The sequence below is a fragment of the Polypterus senegalus genome, chromosome 7 (genome assembly GCF_016835505.1).
Source record: "Polypterus senegalus isolate Bchr_013 chromosome 7, ASM1683550v1, whole genome shotgun sequence".
In the NCBI taxonomy this organism is placed as follows: Eukaryota; Metazoa; Chordata; class Cladistia; order Polypteriformes; family Polypteridae; genus Polypterus; species Polypterus senegalus.
In genome coordinates, this window is record NC_053160.1 from 5769245 (window position 1) to 5791471 (window position 22227).

General features: G+C 41.9%; 1 protein-coding gene across 1 annotated transcript in view; it reads right to left on the reverse strand.

Annotated features, from left to right (window-relative positions):
* elp1 (elongator acetyltransferase complex subunit 1) overlaps nucleotides 1-22227 on the reverse strand; it is a 210443-nt gene that overhangs the window by 126333 nt on the left and 61883 nt on the right. The window contains exons 10-11 of the mRNA XM_039758179.1: nucleotides 13236-13329; nucleotides 6092-6310 (exon numbers count right to left, since the gene is read on the reverse strand). Of these exons, the coding sequence (XP_039614113.1) occupies nucleotides 6092-6310; nucleotides 13236-13329 (313 nt within the window). The remainder of the gene's footprint in view (nucleotides 1-6091; nucleotides 6311-13235; nucleotides 13330-22227) is intronic.

Here is a 22227-nt window from a genome sequence, read left to right on the forward strand (position 1 = left end):
CTCTCGTGAAAAGCGGAAAAACAGAGAGACTTTGGATTTTATATATTATATATTAGTAAACCTTCTCAACGGCATTCTCAGCATTTCTGGAGCTTAGTATATCACAATCCTTTTAACACAAAATCACGATCCACAATCTGAAATGCAATCTCTCTTTTCAATGCGGCAGACGCTTAAGAGAAAATCCAAACTCAAACTCAATAAGACCTAAGTAACTCTTTATTTTAAATATCAAATAAAGTTGAATTCAATTGTTCTCTCATTCGCAGGCTAAGCTCAGTTAAGGAACACGCCCCGAAGCTAGCGAATGAGTGAGGAAGGCCTCTCTCCTCGGCCCATTGTGTGTTTCTCAGATTTGCACAAATAAATCGGTACCGCAAGTGAACTCTGATACATAGCGAAATGAGACAAGTCACAAAGTCAGCCGGAATGTTCAAGCAAATTATAGAAAAAAACCCAATCTAAATCCGTTAAGTAGTTCTCTCTTGAAACGCGGACAGACATACAGACAGAGAGACATCGATTATAAAACAAAATCCTGGAGAGAAACACTAGGGAGACGAGACATGATCTTCACGTGAAGATTACAGAAGACACTTAAAAGACCCGATTGGCGGGGACCTTAAACATGAGACTTTGTGCCAAGAGATTGACCCACGACCGTCTTGCTATGACGTAGGACAGGAGTTTCTTGCAAGACACGCGATACTTACAACCAAATATCAAATAAGACCACGAGCAGCGAAACACTCAGTCATGTAAACTAAGGCTTTGCGCACACACAGATCCAGGGTCTCAGCGCATATAAAGTGCATAAGGAGCGCGTGTGAATTTCCCCCTGGGATTAATAAAGTATCTATCTATCTATGAGGACAATATGTTATAAATGAAACGTCGACGACTAAGCGAAGAAGAAAGCAGTGCAGAAAAAAAGAGACTCAAAAGCGTTGGGAGAGAAAAAAGAGCAAAAAAGAAAAAGAAGGTGCAAATTCAGAAAATAAGGAAAGTATTTATCAGCCCGGAACAAGTGGAACTGAAACAAAAGCATGTCCAATGGGGCTCAGAATTAAAAGACAGAGAGTAAAAGACAAAGTAGAACTTCATAGAGACGTTCACAAACGTTGGCGCATTACACATGAGGAGCAGGTTAGAGATTATAAGAGCAGTGGAATTCGAAAGGCTTAAAAAAAAAAAAAAAGCGTGATACGCATGTGGAGAAAGTTAAAGAATATGAAAGTAGGAAAATTAGAAAGTATAAAAAAAAAGAAAGTAAAGATCGCAGTAGCGCAAACAACCGGAAATTATTACTCGAAAAAGCGAAAATCATCACCACAGACCAGTTGTCATTAAAAAAAAAAAAGTAGGACAAAGCAAGGTCAGAAATAAAAGACAAAGAGTAGAAAACAAAGCAAAATGTCATAAAGAGGTTAAAAAACAAGCGGGCCAAACACATGCAGAGCAGGTTAGAGAAAATGAAAGCTGGAATTTAAAAGACTCAAAAAAAAAAAAACATAGGAGCGAAACACAAGTAGAGCAAGATACCGAATATGAAAGCAGAAAAAAAAATGACAGTGCCAAAATAAAGAAAGTAAAGTAACGCAAAAAAAGAGAATTTACTCGGAGAAATAACGAAAAGGCGAATAGAGATCGAATATATGGACAGAGGTGATATGTCAGAAGTATGTAAATGTTGTAAGGCTTTGAAGTTTAAAGTTTATAGCTCTGCATTCAATACTATTCGTCCGAGCAAACTGGATGTCAAACTAAAAGACCTGGGGCTTCCTCACAGCACCTGCAGATGGATCAATAGCTTCTTCACTGGCCGCAGACAGAAAGTGCGAGTGGGCCGTCACACATCACCAACTCTAAGCCTCAGCACTGGGTCACCTCAGGGCTGTGTGCTTAGTCCACTGCTCTACTCTCTCTACACATATGATTGCACCCCCGCCCACCAGAGCAACATTATCCTGAAATTTGCAGATGACACTACCGTGGTGGGGCTCATATCTGGGGGAGAGGAGTCTGCCTACAGAGATGAGGTGGAGCAGCTGTCTTCTTGGTGCAAGGATAACAACCTCCTCTTAAATACTAAAAAGACAAAAGAACTCATAATAGATTTTAGAAGAAACAAGACAGAAGTTCAACCACTAAGCATCAGCGGTGACTGTGTGGAGAGGGTGGCAGACTTTCGGTTCTTGGGAGTCAACATAGAGGAAAGCCTATCCTGGAGCGTGAACACCTCTGAGTTGCTGAAAAAGACCCAACAGAGACTGTTCACCCTGAGGGTACTCAGGAGGAATAACATCACACAGAGACTGCTGGTGTGCTTTTATAGAGCTTCCATAGAAAGCATCCTAACATAATGCATATGCATATGGTATGCTAGCTGCACAGTGGCTCAGAGGAGAGCACTACAGGGAGTCATCAACGTTGCCCAAAGGATTATCGGCTGCCCTCTCCTTACACTAGAAGATCTACACGGCTCCCGCTGCCTCAAGAAAGCCAATGACATCATAAAGGTCACCTCACACCCTGGTCACTCCCTTTTTGAACTGCTGCCGTCAGGAAAACGGTACAGAGCAATACACGCAAGGACAAACAGACACAAACATAGCTTTTACCCAACTGCAAATAAAACGTCTTAATGCCACTAAAAGTAGAAATGGTCACAAATAACTATATGAGTTACGTACTTATGTATGCACTAATTTATGTAAATCGCACTACTGTATGTTGTTTACAGTGGTGTGAAAAACTATTTGCCCCCTTCCTGATTTCTTATTCTTTTGCATGTTTGTCACACAAAATGTTTCTGATCATCAAACACATTTAACCATTAGTCAAATATAACACAAGTAAACACAAAATGCAGTTTTTAAATGATGGTTTTTATTATTTAGGGAGAAAAAAAAATCCAAACCTACATGGCCCTGTGTGAAAAAGTAATTGCCCCCTTGAACCTAATAACTGGTTGGGCCACCCTTAGCAGCAATACCTGCAATCAAGCGTTTGTGATAACTTGCAATGAGTCTTTTACAGCGCTCTGGAGGAATTTTGGCCCACTCATCTTTGCAGAATTGTTGTAATTCAGCTTTATTTGAGGGTTTTCTAGCATGAAGCGCCTTTTTAAGGTCATGCCATAGCATCTCAATTGGATTCAGGTCAGGACTTTGACTAGGCCACTCCAAAGTCTTCATTTTGTTTTTCTTCAGCCATTCAGAGGTGGCTTTGCTGGTGTGTTTTGGGTCATTGTCCTGTTGCAGCACCCAAGATCGCTTCAGCTTGAGTTGACGAACAGATGGCCGGACATTCTCCTTCAGGATTTTTTGGTAGACAGTAGAATTCATGGTTCCATCTATCACAGCAAGCCTTCCAGGTCCTGAAGCAGCAAAACAACCCCAGACCATCACACTACCACCACCATATTTTACTGTTGGTATGATGTTCTTTTCTGAAATGCTGTGTTCCTTTTACGCCAGATGTAGCGGGACATTTGCCTTCCAAAAGTTCAACTTTTGTCTCATCAGTCCACAAGGTATTTTCCCAAAAGTCTTGGCAATCATTGAGATGTTTCTTAGCAAAATTGAGACGAGCCCTAATGTTCTTTTGCTTAACAGTGGTTTGCGTCTTGGAAATCTGCCATGCAGGCCAGTTTTGCCCAGTCTCTTTCTTATGGTGGAGTCGTGAACACTGACCTTAATTGAGGCAAGTGAGGCCTGCAGTTCTTTAGACGTTGTCCTGGGGTCTTTGTGACCTCTCGGATGAGTCGTCTCTGCTCTTGGGGTAATTTTGGTCGGCCGGCCACTCCTGGGAAGGTTCACCACTGTTCCATGTTTTTGCCATTTGTGGATAATGGCTCTCACTGTGGTTCGCTGGAGTCCCAAAGCTTTAGAAATGGCTTTATAACCTTTACCAGACTGATAGATCTCAATGACTTCTGTTCTCATTTGTTCCTGAATTTCTTTGGATCTTGGCATGATGTCTAGCTTTTGAGGTGCTTTTGGTCTACTTCTCTGTGTCAGGCAGCTCCTATTGAAGTGATTTCTTGATTGAAACTGGTGTGGCAGTAATCAGGCCTGGGGTGGCTACGCAAATTGAACTCAGGTGTGATACACCAGTTAGGTGATTTTTGAACAAGGGGGCAATTACTTTTTCACACAGGGCCATGTAGGTTTGGATTTTTTTTTTCTCCCTAAATAATAAAAACCATCATTTAAAAACTGCATTTTGTGTTGACTTGTGTTATATTTGACTAATGGTTAAATGTGTTTGATGATCAGAAACATTTTGTGTGACAAACATGCAAAAGAATAAGAAATCAGGAAGGGGGCAAATAGTTTTTCACACCACTGTATATTGTTTGTTTAGTTCTACCTGTTTTCTTTATTGTTATATATGTGATAAGGCACTGACCGGAGACATCTTTTTAATTTCGTTGTACTTGTGACAATGACAATAAAGGATCATTCATTCATTCATTCATTCATTCATTTTAAGTCAGACAATTCCAAAAACGGAGTTTACCTCACATGCATTTATTGGTTACTTTGCAAAAAAAATGATTAACTGCTGATGATGAAGATCGTTTTGTCTGAGCTGATATTCCAAACAGAGAAACCTGTCCTGAATTAGGGTACAAAGTCATTAAGCACAAGCCACACGGACCTCATTTAAATGATTCAGCATATTGGGACTCGAAAGATTCCAAATATTGTTTTTACAGAAGTTCTAAAATAAAACTGAAACTAATGAAATAGCAACAATTCAAAGAAAAAAAAATTTTAAAGTGTGTATCTGGAAAAACAAAAACAGGGGTTGGTGAGCGAAGCCCCTTAGTATTATATATTAGTAAACCTTCAGAATAATGTACAGTTAAATTCTCAACAGCATTTCTGGAGCTTAGCAGAGCCCGATAACTCTAAGAATCGTCACCAAGCAGCTCTGAAAATGTCTGCTTTGTTTGGGTCTCCATACCTCTGTGAGTCTGACGTGAATGTCATGAAATCAAAGTTCAGAACAAGACTGACAGACGAACATTTAAATGACTCCATAAGAGTGAACCTCAGTGGCTCCACTCCACCACACACCTGCCTCTCCTGTTGAGTCATCTGACTAACTGAACAACACATCACATACGACTGGACCTGTGAATAAAGTGACACAGTGACATGTGACAAAATGACAAATAAATAAGTCATATCTGTGGATTTGGAATTGCACTGTTTTGTTTTGACAGCATTCATGTTTTAATTCAGAAGTGTGAGATACACTAGAAAATGCATACAGACATACAAAATGCACTTGTAGGTGAACTAAATATTGTTTGTGATGTTTTATTGCAAAATGGGAGTCGTGGACACCAACATTTTGTAAATGTTCAGGCAAAAAAAAAGCTTATTCCGTTTGTTTGGGTTGAAATAAGCTATGAGAGTAAACGTTAGAAAACATGAGGAGCTCTCGGCCATTTTCGGCTCTCGGGGAAAAAAGGTTGGGCCCGAGTCTGGAGGAAGTGGATGAAGCTCTTGAGGAGAAGTGGAGGCAAAAAGGACTGTGTTGTGCTACGTGAGCATTGTGCGCTGGACTGAATAAATAAACTGTGTGCTGTGTGGCAAAGTCGTTTCCTGTAAAGTCTTGTTGGGTGGCTGTACGCGCCCGGGCTTCACACCTTGTATACTTACAAAGCAGCAGCTTCACAGATGGCAGTTCAGCATAAGCACTTTGCATGGTGCAACATTAGAAACCACAACTTATTTCATTCTGTGCATAAAGTTAATGCATTATACATTCCTATCTCCTCCCTGGACCCACCTGAACTTTTAAAATGATATAATTTGAGGCTTTTTTTTTCATTCATTTTTCATTTCATTCATATAACACAGTTAATGATGACAACCATGTTGGTATATTTTTTCAATATGTCAACATTACATATAAAGAATACTTAGCAAAGTAATGGCCATTGGCATCATCTCTACATTCCGACAAAGAGGGCAGCAAATGACATTTCTAAAAATACAACCAAAAGAATAATTCCTTTTGTAACAGGGTAGCACAGACAACACCAAGATGTCAACAAGATGCAAACGCTCACCTCCATCAATAACAGCCACACTGGCATCTTCTCCGCCACTATGATCAATACTCCAATGCCAGTCGTAACACAAGTACTGCCAGTCACTGCAAAGAATGTGTAGTCGATCTGATGTTTCAGGATCCCACGTCAAGGAAACCACTTTCGTCTCAGGATCGTTTCCAAAATGAAGACTTTGCTTTAGGTACCAATGGTAGTTCCCCACAACCCACAGCTGAACTGAAGGAAAAAAAAATAGGAATAGTTACAGATGTGGAAAAATGTGTTGGTACTCGTACACAAAAAAATTATGACCCACAATTGTCTCTGAAATAACTTGAAATGGTCAAAAGTAACCGGTAGCCATCATTGTTTATTGCAAACTAGCCACCCCCCGAGGCTCCGCCCACATAGTAGTGAAACAGGACAGTGAGGAGGGCCCTGCCCCGCCCCCCACTCCTGACATCACGCTTCCCCCTCCCCTCAGCCGACAGCCTCCATCTCGGATTAGCGCAAATATACCGCTCCTGCAAGCAAACTATGGTTCTTAGTGTGATGGGAGAAGTCATAAAATCAATCAGAATGTTCAAGAAAACCCGATCTAAATCCGTTAAGTAGTTCTCTTGTTCACTAGCTAAGTGGAGGTAAGGAACACCCCGAGGCTGGCACGTGGGCGAGGAGGGCCTTGCCATCCTCCCTTTGACCTGCAGCCTCTGTCTGGGATTTGCGCAAATAAATTGGTACCGCAGGCGAAATCTGATACTTAGCACGATGAGAGAAGTCACACAATCAACTGGAATGTTCAAGCAAAATATAGAAATTATAGTTCTCTCGTGAAAAGAGGACAGACATACATATATAGAGATAACAAAAAACAGACTTTACTTTATGGCATGGACAAAAATGATGGGACCATTAACTGAAAATTGAATTGCATTCGAGTTTGCAATCCCTGCACACAAGCGATTCCTGGAGCTCTCCATGACACTTCTGCACCTGTCCACAGGTCGCTTGGCCTACTCGCCCTGAGCAAACCGCTCCAGCTGTGTCAGGTTTGAAGAGGGTCTTCTCCAGACTGCATATTTCACTTTTTTCCATTGATGTTTGATGGGATACAAATCAGGGCATGTAAAAGGTCATTTTAGAATAGTTCCACGTTTTGTTCTTCGCCATTCTTGGGTGCTTTTCGCTTTGTGTTTCTTGACTCCTTACCCTGTTGAATGATCCATGAACTGTGACTGAGACAGAGCTTTCTGATAACAATGGGCAGAACATTTCATTCCAGAATGTCTCGATAGTCTTGAGATTTCATTGCTCCCTGCATGACACAAGGCACCCCATGGCAGACACAGCAAAGCAGCACCAAAAGAAAAGTAAGCCGTCTCCATATTTCACAGTAGGTCTGGTATTCTTTACTTTGAAAGATTCATTTTTGGCTTTCTCTCTTTCTTGTGGCTTGTAAATATGTGTTTTAGCAAATTCTGGCTTTGGTGTCCATCTGGGCCTTCTTCCACTGAGCCCACTGTCAATCAAAAAGCAATGGATGGTGCGGTCGGACACTGATGGACCTTGCAGTTCAGCATTTTATCTCTATGGAAGTTGTCCTTGGCTTTTTGTCTCCCATTCTCACTGGCTTTCTGTCCATTCTGGGGTCACTTTTCTTCTCGTGGCCTCGTCCAGGGAGGTTGGCTACAGTCCCATGGACCTTCAACTTCTTCATAATATTTGCAACTGTTGTCACCAGGACATCAAGCTGCTTGGAGATGGTGGTCTTCTAGCCTCTGTTTTTCATATGCTGGTCTATCATTTTCTTTTTGATCTTACCAGACTCCTCTCTCCTTTGCTTTCTCTGGCCCATGTTCAGTATGGGACACATAATGACACCAAGGAGCAGAGTGAGAACTTTTTTCTCCATTTAAATCATCTGAATGGCTGACTGCACAATTGGAGACGTGTGAGATGAATTCAAAAAAACAGCTAGATTGGGGGGAAAAAAAATTCTCAAATCCATAGTATATTTTCTAGGGGAACCAACAGATGTCTCTAAGCCATTTTAGAAGAGGTTTGTAGAATAAGCAATACTTGATCTCTTTTCACCCTTTATTTTTCTTTACTCAATGACATCTGAAAGGGTTGCAGTATACAGGGGACACTGGCTTTTCATTTCGTCACTTTATAGGAGACAGACAGCACTTTTTCACGTCTGAAAGTCTATGTTTTATTCAGTGAAGCTCCAGGATTGGTCGCATTAATAGTCATAGTGAATGAAGAAGAAGAAAAGGAAAGGAATACACGATCCTGGAGCCACCTACAGTCAAAGTAAAATGTATATGAACCCCTAGGAATTCTCTCTAATTATGTCTAACTAGCAAAATACCTGCACTTCGCAGCGGAGAAGTAGTGTGTTAAAGAAGTTATGAAAAAGACAAGGAAACATTTTAAAAATAACGTAACATGATAGTCAATGTAATTGTTTTGTGACTATTATGAGTGTTGCTGTCCTCAAGGATTTGATTATCATTATTTCTTTCAATCAGGTTCGTATTTGGAGGACGTGTTGTGTTCAAGTTACATTCCATGTTTGTCAACCATTGTAAAGATAACAGGTTTCATTCATCGAAGTGGATTTGCCTGTGAATATTTAGCGACAGCGTCTCTATGAACTTGTGGATTTGCCTGCGAGTCTTTAGTAACAGCGTGTCTATTAACTTGTGGATTTTTCTGCGAGTATTTGGCGGCAGCGTCACAAAGTTGTTTCCGTCTAGCTGCATCCCAAAATGTACCACGACGTCTGACACGCCTCCTTTTTACTGTTTTCTCACAGCTTGAATTGCTGCTGTCATAATCGGTTTGAGTTTTGGTAAGTGACAGTTCTTTGATCGATAGTGATCACCTCGATAGACATGTTAATGGGGGTACGGTTGGAACGGTAAAGGAAATGGGTACCTGAACAGTAAACTAAGTCTAAAATACCTACGCAATAACTATAATCATAATAAACGAACAATAAAACAGCGGAGAAGCCGTGTATTAAATAAAAAGGCTGGGAGACATGAATACCGTGGCGAAGCAAGGAAGGGAATGAAGAGACCGGAGCGACAGACGGCCTTATATGTGCAGGCAGCCAACTACGTGGGAGGAGTGGAGATGGGGGAGGACGTAACGCCGCCTCACACGGCGACCGAGCTGCAGGCTATTACCGTACATATGTACATAAGTAGGTTCCAATTATGACCGTTAAGCGTAGAATTCGAAATGAAACCTGCTTAACTTTTGTAAGTAACCTGTAAGGAATGAGCCTGCCAAATTTCAGCCTTCTACCTACATGAGAAGTTGGAGAATTAGTGATGAGTGAGTCAGTGAGGGCTTTCCCTTTTATTAGTATAGATTCCCATATAAAACATCGTCATATTTTCATGTCAGTCCCAATAATGAACAAACACAGTCTCCTATAACTAAAGATACACAGATTTTCAAGGTTGGAAAAAGTAAGTGAACCCTAAGCTAATGACTTTTTCAAAAGCTCATTGCAGTCTGAATTTAGCACACCTGGAGTCCATTTAATGAAACGAGTTCAGAGGTGTGCCCTAGAATTACTTTGATTGATCAAAAACACTATAAAGTTTGAGTTTTTGACAAGAAGCATATCCAGATGGGAGTCATGCCTCGCACAAAAGAGCTGTCTGAAGAACTACGATAGAGAATTGTTCATCTACATAAGGCTGGAAAGGGTTACAAAGTCATCTCAAAGATTTGAGATATTCATCTGTCTACTGTTAGGCAAGTTGTCTATAAATGGAGACCATTTGGTATTGTGGCTGCTCTGCCTAGAAGTGGGCGCCCTGCCAAGATGACCCCAAGAGCACAACGCAAAGTCAGCAATGAGGTAAAGAAGAACCCTAGAGTGACAAGCAAAGGACTTGAAGAAGTCATTAGAACTGGCTGACATCTCTGTTCATGAGTCAACTATACGCAAAACATTGAACAAGAAAGGATTCCATGGCAGGACACCACGAAGGAAGCCACTGCTATCAAAAAAGAACTTTGCTGAACTCCTGAAGTTTGCCAATGAGCACTTGGAAAATGTTTTGTGGAGTGGTGAAACCAAAACTGAACAATTTGGGAGGAACAAGCACAACTTCATTTGGCGTAAAAAGGGCACTGCATATCAACATCAAAACATCATCCCTACAGTAAAGTATGGTGGAGGGAACATCATGATTTGGGCCTGCTGTGCTACATCTGGGCCTGGACAGTTTGCCATCATTGAGAGGAAAATGAATTCACAAGTTTATCAACAAATTCTCCAGGATAATGTGAGGGCGTCTGTCCGTCAACTTAAGCTCAGAAGAGGCTGGGTGATGCAACAGGACAATGACCCCAAACATCGCAGCCAATCCACAGCACAATGGCTTCAGAAGAACAAACTCCGCCTTCTGGAGTGGCCCAGTCAGAGCCCACATCTCAGTCCTATTGAATGACTTGAAGAGAGAGAGCCACACACAGAAGATGACCAAAGAATATGGAAGAGTGAAGGCAGTTCTGCAGGGAAGAATGGGCTCAAAATCCCCCCTGCACGATGTGCAGGTCTGATCTGCAGTTAACAGGAAGCGCCTGGTTGAGGTCATTGCTGCCAAAGGAGGGTCAACCAGTTATTAAATCCCAAAGTTCATGTACTTTTTCCACTACCACTGTGAATGTTGAATGCGTTTGTAAAATAAAGACATGAAATTTGTTTGTGCATCATTGGCTTAAGCTCATTGTGTATATCAGTACCTGTGACTTACAGTGGGTACGGAAAATATTCAGACCCACTTCAATTTTTCACTCTTTGTTATATTGCAGCCATTTGCTAAAATCATTTAAATTAATTTTTTCCCTCATTAATGTACACACAGCACCCCATATTGACAGACAAAAAAAATAATTTTTGAAATTGTTGCAGATTTATTAAAAAAGAAGAACTGAAATATCACATGGTCCTAAGTATTCAGACCCTTTACTCAGTATTTAGTAGAAGCACCCTTTTGAGCTCATACAGCCGCGAGTCTTCTTGGGAAAGATGCAACAAGTTTTTCACACCTGGATTTGGGGATCCTCTGCCATTCCTCCTTGCAGATCCTCTCCAGTTCTGTCAGGTTGGATGGTAAACGTTGGTGGACAGTCATTTTTAGGTCTCTCCAGAGATGCTCAATTGGGTTTAAGTCAGGGCTCTGGCTGGGCCATTCAAGAACAGTCACAGAGTTGTTGTGAAGCCACTCCTTCGTTATTTTAGCTGTGTGCTTAGCGTCATTGTCTTGTTGGAAGGTAAACCTTCGGCCCGGTCTGAGGTCCTTAGCACTCTGGAGAAGGTTTTTGTCCAGGATATCCCTGTACTTGGCCGCATTCATGTTTCCCTCGATTGCAACCAGTCGTCCTGTCCCTGCAGCTGAAAAACACCCCCACAGCATGATGCTGCCACCGCCATGCTTCACTGTGGGGACTGTATTGGACAAGTGATGAGCAGTGCCTGGTTGTCTCCACACATACCGCTTAGAATTAAGGCCAAAAAGTTCTACCTTGGTCTCATCAGACCAGAGAATCTTATTTCTCACCATCTCAGAGTCCTTCAGGTGTCTTTTAGCAAACTCCATGCGGGCTGTCATGGGTCTTGCACTGAGGAGAGGCTTGCGACAGGCCACTCTGCCATAAAGCCCTGACTGATGGAGGGGCTGCAGTGATGGTTGACTTTCTACAACTTTCTCCCATCTCCTGACTGCATCTATGGAGCTCAGCCAAAGTGATCTTTGGGTTCTTCTTTACCTCTCTCACCAAGGCTCTTCTCCCTCAGTAGCTCGACTTGGCCGGACGGCCAGCTCTAGGAAGGGTTCTGGTCGTCCCAAACGTCTTCCATTTAAGGATTATGGAGGCCACTGTGCGCTTGGGAACCTTAAGTGCAGCAGAAATCTTTGTGTAACCTTGGCCAGATCTGTGCCTTGCCACAATTCTGTCTCTGAGCTCTTCCGGCAGTTCCTTTGACCTCCTGATTCTCATTTGCTCTGACGTGCATTGTGAGCTGTAAGGTCTTATATAGACAGACAGGTGTGTGGCCTTCCTAATCAAGTCCAATCAGTAGAATCAAACACAGCTGGACTCAAATGAAGGTGATCTCAAGGATGAGCAGAAGAAATGGAAGCACCTGAGTTAAATATATGAGTGTCACAGCAAAGGGTCTGAATACTTAGGACCAGGTGAGATTTCAGTTTTTCTTTTTTAATAAATCTGCAACAATTTCAAAAAATCTTTTTTTTGTCTGTCAATATGGGGTGCTGTGTGTACATTAATGAGGGAAAAAATTAATTTAAATGATTTTAGCAAATGGCTACAATATAACAAAGAGTGAAAAACTGAAGGGGGTCTGAATACTTTCCGTACCCTCTGTAGATGAAGATCAGATCATTTTTTATGACCAATTCATGCAGTAAACCAGATCATTCCAAAGGGTTCACATACTTTTTCCAACCTTCAGTTTCACAGTTTGAGTGATTTATTCAATTTGGTCAAATATTCTCTGAAAATCTGAGAATCTTTAGTTATAGGAGACTGTGTTTATTCATTATTGTGACTGACATAAAGATATGATCATGTTTTATATGAGAATTAGTCATAAATATAGAGAATTACTAGGGGTTCACATACTTTTTACTTTGACTGTATCATTTACATGGCAACAGGCCCATCTATATCAGCTATATCTGGTATTTGCAGAATCCCTTTTAAATGCTTACTTAAAATCATTCAATTAAAGTCTGACAAATAAATAAAAATAAAATAAATGGGATATATAGGAAAAGAATGATATGTTTTATTATTGAGCTATTATCATTTACTGTGTATCAACACCAGTGTAATCATTTCCGTGTTATAATGGAAATCAAAGGGTCATTTATTTGGTTCCAAATACCGGCTCGCTGTCAGATCCTGAGTAAAGTAAATCATCCTGCCTCTGCTTCAGTGACAGAAACATGTGATACTTTAGTGGTGAAGCCCTTTGGAATGAAGTTCACATTGGAGAAGGCCCTATACTTAGTTGCTGTTTGAAACTTCCTCATTTAGTTTTCACCTATAAATTTATAAGAATATCTCATATAAAATGATAGAGTTAGAAGGGATATCGCATTCTTACCATAGACATTACCCTTGCTTATGCCATCTACACACAAATCTTCCAACCAGATGGCCAACACTGTTGAGTCACCGTTCCAGAGGAGTTCCTTAACCTAAACCAAGGTAGATATAAAAACACCAAGTGAATAAACCAGAAGTAAAAACGTAGATATTCCTTTTGAAGACTAGGGGGCTTTGCCTCCTGCTCGTTTCGCTCACCAATTTTTTGAATTGTTGCTGTTTCATTAGTTTCGCTTTTATTTCAGAACTTCTGTAAAAATAATATTTGGAATCTTTTGTGTCCCAATATGCTGAATATTTTTAAATGATGTCAGTGAGACTTACTATAATTCAGGATAGGTTTCTCTGTTTGGAATTCCAGCACAGACAAAACAACCCACATCATCAGCAGTTAATAATTTTTTTTGCAAAGTAACCAATAAATGCATGCGAGTTAAACCCTGCTTTTGAAATTCTCCGATTTCCTTTCGTTTGCGTCAATGCCATCTGTGCTCTTTTTTTTTTTGATACTATAGTGACTGACGTAATAAAGTGTCACAAAAGTTCTACTTTAACAATCGCGACTGCGTAACCCCAAACACAACTTTCTGGCACCCTCTCCAACAGGTCTCGCCTCCTCCTTACCGCATCAATCAGCACCCAGTTATCAGTCTTCCGTGCTGCACTCTGCCCTCCCTCGATCGGACCCAACAGTCACTTAAAACAAAAAAGGCTTCAGCTTGGCTGGGATGCTACAATACTTTCGAACGTTACTGCTTTCATATTCTGTACCTTTCTCTGCATGTGTATCGCACCTTGGGTCTCTTTTCTCCGCGCTGCTCTTTCTTCTTTGCTGAGAGCACAGGATCTGCGTTTTTCCACGTGACTTTACATGACTGAATGTTTTTGCTGGCTGTCCCTGCTCTTATTTGATAAGAAGGGCGGGTCTTGCAAGAATCTTATGTTCCATGTCTGCTGGAGCCAATCCCAGCCAACACAGGGTGCAAGGCAGGAAACAAACCCCAGGCAGGGCGCCAGCCCACCGCAGTCCTTTAGAACATTTAAAATAATTATAAATTCAGCTATACCAGTTGTAAAAACACACTTAACCCTCTTATGTTAGCTTATTTAATTATGGATATTGTGAGCTGGAGGGCTGATCGCACCCCAAATAGAGACAGACGACCCTGGGAAAACCACAAACCCTGAAACACTGACTACACATTGCTCCTTATCCTTGCACTATAACGCGTAATACAAACCTCGCGCGGTACTCCACCGACTTATAAGCCTTGCGCAGCGCCTGTCAGTTTTGGAATTGATTGTTTGCTTTTATCTCTCTCTGCTCCTAGCGGAACTGTTATATCTGACTTGTCATGGAGCACCTTTAAGCTCATGTGTTTGCAGTGTCTGAATAAAAATCCTTCTTTTTTTCTACGACCTTCTGTGTCTCTGTGCAAATCTGTGACCCAAGCGTGACAAGTGGTACCAGAAGTGGGGTTAACACTTTCTTGGCTGCTGTTTCTCAGACCGATGTTACCATTGGTAACGATCTTACTGACACGCAAAAGACAGAACTGTTATCTTTGATAGAACGGAACACTGATGTCTTTTCAGATTTACCAGGCAAGACTAACATTACAAAACATAAAATTACCACAGAACCTGATGTTCGCGTACAGATGCGGCCGTTCTGGATACCGGAAGCGCGGCGAAATATTGTGCGAAGAGGTAAAAAAGATGCTGACACTGGGTGTAATTCGTGAAAGTAAAAGTGACTGGTGCAGCCCAGTTGTATTAGTCCCAAAGCAAGACGGTTCGGTTCGGTTCTGTATCGATTTCAGACGCTTGAATAAGGTCTCTAAATTCGATGCTTATCCCATGCCCCGTGTCGATGAACTGTTGGAAAAACTGGGTCAGGCGAGCTATATCTCCACGCTAGATCTCACGAAAGGCTATTGGCAGGTGCCTTTAGAGGCTAGCAGTTGTGAGAAAACGGCATTTGCGACTCCTGACGGACTCTATGAATTTACAAGACTCCCGTTTGGTCTTCACGGGGCACCTCTAACTTTTCAGCGTATGATGGATCAGATCCTACGTCCTCACTCTGAATATGCTGGGGCATACCTTGACGATGTCGTGATTTTTAGCAATGATTGGAAAACACACTTAGAGCGGCTTCAAGCCGTTCTTGAAAGCTTGAGACAGGCTGGCCTTACTGCTAACCCTAAGAAATGTAAACTAGGCATGTCCGAGACTCATTACTTAGGCTATTCTATGGGCAAGGGTTTACTTAGGCCACAATTAAGGAAAATAGAAGAGATGCTTGCTTATACGAGACCAGGGAAACAGAAACAAGTATGCGCCTTTCTGGGACTCGCTGGTTACTACAGAAAATTCATTCCAAATTTTGCACATAGAGCTGCTCCTCTTACAGAACTTACTAGAGGCAGAAAAAACCGACCTATCTTGTGGACAGAAAATTGCGAACGTTCTTTCAACGATTTAAAAAAAGCATTGTCTTCTTACCCGGTTCTAAGGAACCCGGATTTCACAAAAGATTTTATCTTGCAAACAGATGCAAGTGCATTTGGTGTGGGCGCAGTCCTGTCACAAATTTTTGATGGAGAAGAACATCCAATCACATATTTGAGTAGGAAATTACTTCCTAGGGAACGTAATTATTCTACAATTGAGAAAGAATGCTTGGCAATTAGGTGGGCTGTGGAAGCGCTTCGCTATTACTTGTGGGGACGAAACTTCACTTTGGTAACTGATCATGCTCCACTTCAGTGGTTGTACCGACAGAAAGATACAAACTCTCGTCTAATGAGATGGTTTCTGGGTTTACAACCTTACAGTTTCACAGTAAAGCACCGACCAGGTTCTGAACACGTCAACGCAGACGTATTATCACAACTACATGAACCTAGTACAGAGAGTCGCTTGATTCACAGGAATGTGAATAAAGCTGAGGGGGAGGGTGTGAGCTGGAGGGCTGATCGCACCCCAAATAGAGACAGACGCCCCTGGGAAAACCACAAACCCTGAAACACTGACTACACATTGCTCCTTATCCTTGCACTATAACGCAATACAAACCTCGCGCGGTACTCCACCGACTTATAAGCCTTGCGCAGCGCCTGTCAGTTTTGGAATTGATTGTTTGCTTTTATCTCTCTCTGCTCCTAGCGGAACTGTCATCTCTGACTTGTCATGGAGCACCTTTAAGCTTATGTGTTTGCGGTGTCTGAATAAAAATCCTTCTTGTTTCTACGACCTCCTGTGTCTCTGTGCAAATCTGTGACCCAAGCGTGACAATATGCTGTGTTATAAACTGAGAATGCAATGCAAAAGTCAAAGTGCAGATGTTAGCAGTGAATAACTGCAGACTACACTAGCAGTCAAAAGTTTTAGACTTTTTCCTTCAGATGTGGGTATGGCGTTAATGTGCCTCCCGCATGCAAGCAGGCCCTCCAAGTTACAGGGAAGACTTGAGGGTTGGTGGCAGGATTTGCACTTCAGCCACTGTAAAAAAAAAATCTCACACTGTTCCAGCGTGGTGCCGAGGTGTCACCCGCTACACTTGGGTCCCAATCCAGGTGGTTCATCACGTGGTGGGTGCGACAATGCGCTATAGCACATGTTCCCAGCCTTATCTCTCTCTCTCTTAATCAGTTGAAATGCAATGAATGGTCTAAAATGGTGAAAAGGTTGTAATGGCCGCCCCTTACCCGGCTGGCAGCTACACCTCCAAGACCTGTGGCCTGGATTAATTACTGAGGTTAAATCTTAATCAAGCCGTACCTTTAACAAATTAAGCCTTTCCCCCACAATCGACGGTGTAAAAAAGCACAAACGAAAAGCAGATATGTAAACTTAAACTGATAAATTGTATTAAATGAAACAGACAAGCTAGACAAATTATAAATATCCCTCCACCAAAGCAACACTGTGACAAATCCCTAGATGAATACAACTACCCCTCCCTTGCCCTTGTAACATATAACAAACAACGCAAATACCAAAAAAGAATGAATGAAATACGGTAATGAACGGTCGTGAACTTGAGTCCGAGTAACAATTGTCCTGAATGCAGATGACTGGTTAACCGATATATGGTGTGTTTGTAATTCCCGGAAACAAAAATGGAACAGCCTCACCGTGTATCCTCGGCGGTGGTGAAAAATGATCCGACCCCGGGGTCTCTCGATGATGAGGGTGTTGGAGTGAGTCCGGCGGAATGAAAAACAAACTGGATGGAAATGCGCGATGTGAAATACGGCAGGTACAGGTGGTTCGTGGTCGTATATCGAAAATCTCCTTCTCTCCTCTTCTCTTGATTGTTTTTATAGTCCTGTGACGAATGTAATTGATTAATTGAAAACCGGTGTTTTCCAGGTTTGGGGCTGCGATCTCCTTCCATCATCGGGGACGGCATTCGCTGACATACACAAACAGTAAACAGGACGATGGAAACAAGACGCACGTGGTACGAACACAAACACTATTACTACTATGTAGCCCCGCTACAAGGTAAGCAGTAAACTGACTGAGGTTTACACTTAAAGTTCAGGTTAGCAAAAACTGAAAATAAATGAAACTTCAGAATATTACATGTGGGCATTCCTCAGGATACAACTACTAGGTTGCAACCTACAGGTATTCTGCAACAATTAAAGAAAATTAAGCCTTGAAAGTGGAAGTAAAACTATTTGCACAGGTGTCCCAACTTCTGTTGATTACTTAAAAACCCTCAGTATGTCTTAAAGCAGAGTTACGATACACTCTGTAGTACTACTTGGACAATATTACACTATCAAATGTTGCAAGTTCCAGTGATAATGACAAGAAAACGGCAATTAACAAATGAAACGAGACAGAGCATTATTACCTTTTGAATTGTAGGCCTTTCATTTAGAGAAATTGAAAAAAAAAAATCAAAGAGTCATTGAGTCCAGTGGTGTCCTACACAATCCAAAGGCAATTGGAAACTGGAAGAAACTCTGATGGGCAGCACGGTGGCGCAGTGGTAGCGCTGCTGCCTCACAGTTAGGAGACCCAGGTTCGCTTCCCGGGTCCTCCCTGCGTGGAGTTTGCATGTTCTCCCGTGTCTGCGTGGGTTTCCTCCGGGTACTCTGGTTTCCTCCCACAGTCCAAAGACATGCAGGTTAGGTGGATTGGCGATTCTAAATTGGCCCTAGTGTGCGCTTGGTGTGTGGGTGTGTTTGTGTGTGTCCTGCGGTGGGTTGGCATCCTGCCTTGTGCCCTGTGTTGGCTGGGATTGGCTCCAGCAGACCCCCGTGACCCTGTGTTCGGATTCAGCGGGTTGGATAATGGATGGATGGAAGAAACTCTGATAGGGAGAGATCCAGCAGAGCCAAAGTCACAAGCCAATCAGAAGACAAGTTTCTGAGGCTCACCAGCTTGTGTGATCACAGGAGCCTCACAGCACAACAACTTCAAGCACAGCGTAACAGTGCAGGTAGGAAAAAGCAAGCGTCAGTTTCTACAGCAAAACCTTGTGCTGCAGGTTTGACATGGCAAGCGTCAGTAAGAAAGCCATTCCTTAAAGGACAAAACAGGGCTATGGACTACTGCAGACTGGAAAAAAGCCTTATGGATCGTTGGATCAAAAGTTGAAATCTTTGGTTTGTGATGAAGAGTGTACTCTGTTGAGTGAGTGACACCAACTGTCAAACATGGAGGAAGAAGTGTGACAATCTGGGGTTCTTTTGCTGGAGGGAGAATTGGTGACTTGCATTCTGAATCACAGTTTGGCTGTTATATCAGCAAACTTTGTGGAATCAAAAATATGAATAAAATTTTGTACCCTTAATGATTCCTTGACTTATTTGTTTATTTGCCATTATTTGTTCTATGCCTTGATTTCATGAAAGATTAAGGCATTAAACTGCATGCATTTCCATTAAAAAAAACAAAAAACTGAGGCGTTCTAAAACATTTTACTGGTGGTGTACATCTCAAATTTTTAATAAAAAGATTGGTTTGGCACAACCAACCACTCATGAACTCATGCTGGCTGTTATTTAGTGTTTTATTTCAAAGTCATATCGTGAAATGAAATGTTATTCCTCTTAAGACAAAATGCAATATAAAATTATAGAATCAAATTCTAAAATAGATACCAAATGTATAAGACATAATTTAAAAATCGGGAGTGGTCTTCCCTCGACTTTCTCGTATACTCGGATATGATGAAGGATATTTAAGGAGTAAACCGCAAGACAATGATTATATTTTATATTATGTACATTAAAGACTCTTAAAGAACCATCAAAAACCAATCAAATCAAATTAATAATATATTGAATAATTATTATAAAAGTAAAGCTGAATAAATTAGATTCTGCAGCTGCATGAATAAAAGGTAAAGTACCACTTACGTTTAGCGGAAATAGCCCAAAAGTTGATAGAAATCTACGTTTTGTACCAAATACTTGTATGCAAAATTTGGTTGACCTAAATGAAAGCATATTCAAGTTATCGTGTTTACACACACAGACACGCACAATTCCAAAAATGGTATTTTCGGACTCAGGGAGGACTGAAATGTTGAGATTCATCAAAATCTCGACATGGAATTTTTGCAGGATTCCAATATTTTCCATACACTTCGTGTACGAGAACGTCAGGGAGGTCTAAAACATCGAGATTCACCAAAATCTCAAAATCGAATTTTTGGACGTATACGAGAAAGTAAAAAAACCCATAACACAAGTACAGTTAAAATGCCTAGTTACCTGTAACTGAACTACGACAGATAGCAAATGGCAGGATGCAATAAATAAAGCAAAAACACAGAATTGTTCAATTAAAAATGTGACATGGTAAATATAATGCATTATGAATTTGATTCACAGAGATTGGCAGACAGAATGTTTAGCAGACCAAGCCTTAGATTGGGGAAGGGCAGGGGTGTTTTTGAGTCTCACTGTCCTGGCAATCAGTGCTGTAAGAATTCTGTTTCTGGACTTCTCTAGCACCTTCAACACCATCCAACCTCTGCTCCTTAGGGACAAGCTGACAGAGATGGGAGTAGATTCATACCTAGTGGCATCGGTGGATCGTGGACTATCTTACAGACAGACCTCAGTATGTGCGTCTCGGGAACTGCAGGTCTGACATTGTGGTCAGCAGCACAGGAGCTCCGCAGGGGACTGGACTTTCTCCGGTCCTGTTCAGCCAACATACATTGGACTTCCAATACAACTCGGAGTCCTGCCACGTGCAAAAGTTCGCTGACGACACTGCTATGGTGGGCTGCATCAGGAGTGGGCAGGAGGAGGAGTATAGGAACCTAATCAAGGACTTTGTTAAATGGTGCGATTCAAACCACCTACACCTGAACACCAGAAAAACTAAGGAGCTGGTGGTAGATTTTAGGAGGCCCAGACCCCTCATGGACCCCATGATCATCAGAGGTGACTGTGCAGAGGGTACAGACCTATAAATACCTGAGAGTGCAGCTGGATGATAAATTGGACTGGACTGCCAATACTGATGCTCTGTAGAAGAGAGGACAGAGCCGGCTATACTTCCTTAGAAGGCTGGCGTCCTTCAACATCTGCAATAAGATGCTGCAGATGTTCTACCAGACGGTTGTGGCGAGCGCCCTCTTCTACACGGTGGTGTGCTGGGGAGGCAGTATAAAAAAGAGGGACACCTCACGCCTGGACAAACTGGTAAGGAAGGCAGGCTCTATTGTAGGCACAGAGCTGGACAGTTTGACATCTGTGGCAGAGCGACGGGCACTGAGCAGACTCCTGTCAATCATGGAGAATCAGACTGAGGAGATTGTTCCTCCTCCACACTATGCAACTCTTCAATTCCACCCGGGGGGGGTAAACGTTAACATTATACAAAGTTACTAGCCGAGGCCCCGTAGCATATGGCGGTGTAAGAATAGGAACGGAAAATGGTGAGAAAGGAATTCAGTATAACAAAGGCTTAGGAAACCACCGTTGCAGTTTAACGAAAATAGCAAGGAGCAAAACCAATGCCAATGGTCGAGAGAGTACCTTCCTGTAGCGGGCTACGGAAAACAGACATATATAGATAGATGCCGCATTCACTGTGTTACCCAGTCGACACGATAAGTCAGTGACATTCTATGATCTGCTTCTCACAACTGAAGAGGGCAGCGTGGTGGATGTTTGCCAACACAAGCGTTACCTGGTAGGTAACCACCCATGCAATCAGAATTTGATTCAGACTACGAATGCCATGAATGTAATTACCTCGATCTACATGCTGTCAAGTAAACGAACCACACACTGTGTCGCAATGTAAAGGGCGAAGCACGTGTCGCGTACTCTTTGCATTAATTGACAGTAAAACAATGCAATATATATATATATATATATCATTTTTAATGTAGGTAGATCATTTCGACCTGGTCATTTTAAAAGTAGCTTGCAAGCCGAAAAAGTGTGGGCACCCCAGAACTAGATACATGTACTTATATGACAGCATAAACTGATTGTAGATAAAGTTAGTCTTTTATTGGTGTCAACATATTGCAGTAGTTTTATTAAAAATAAGTGTCGGTCATTCTAAAACCGTTCACATGTGAGATGCCCGTGCACTGTGTCAATCCCGGGTGCCTGGGATTCCCGGGAATGACATGCGGGATTCCCGAATTCCCGGGAATGGATAAACCCGTCCGGGAATGGATTCCCTAGTACGCATGCCTCGAAAATTTTAGACCAATTTCTAACCTGCCTTTCTTAAGTAAAGTTCTGGAGAAGGCAGCCATTATGCAGCTAAATGACCACCTCAATAAACAATGCTATTCTTGATAAGTTTCAGTCGGGTTTCTGAACAAATCACAGCACAGAAACTGCACTTGTTAAAGTAGTAAATGACTTGCGGGTAAATGCAGACAGAGGCCGTGTATCTGTTCTCATCCTCTTAGATCCGAGTGCCGCATTCGATACCACTGATCACAATATTCTTAGAAATCGCCTTAGTCAGTGTGTGGGCCTCTC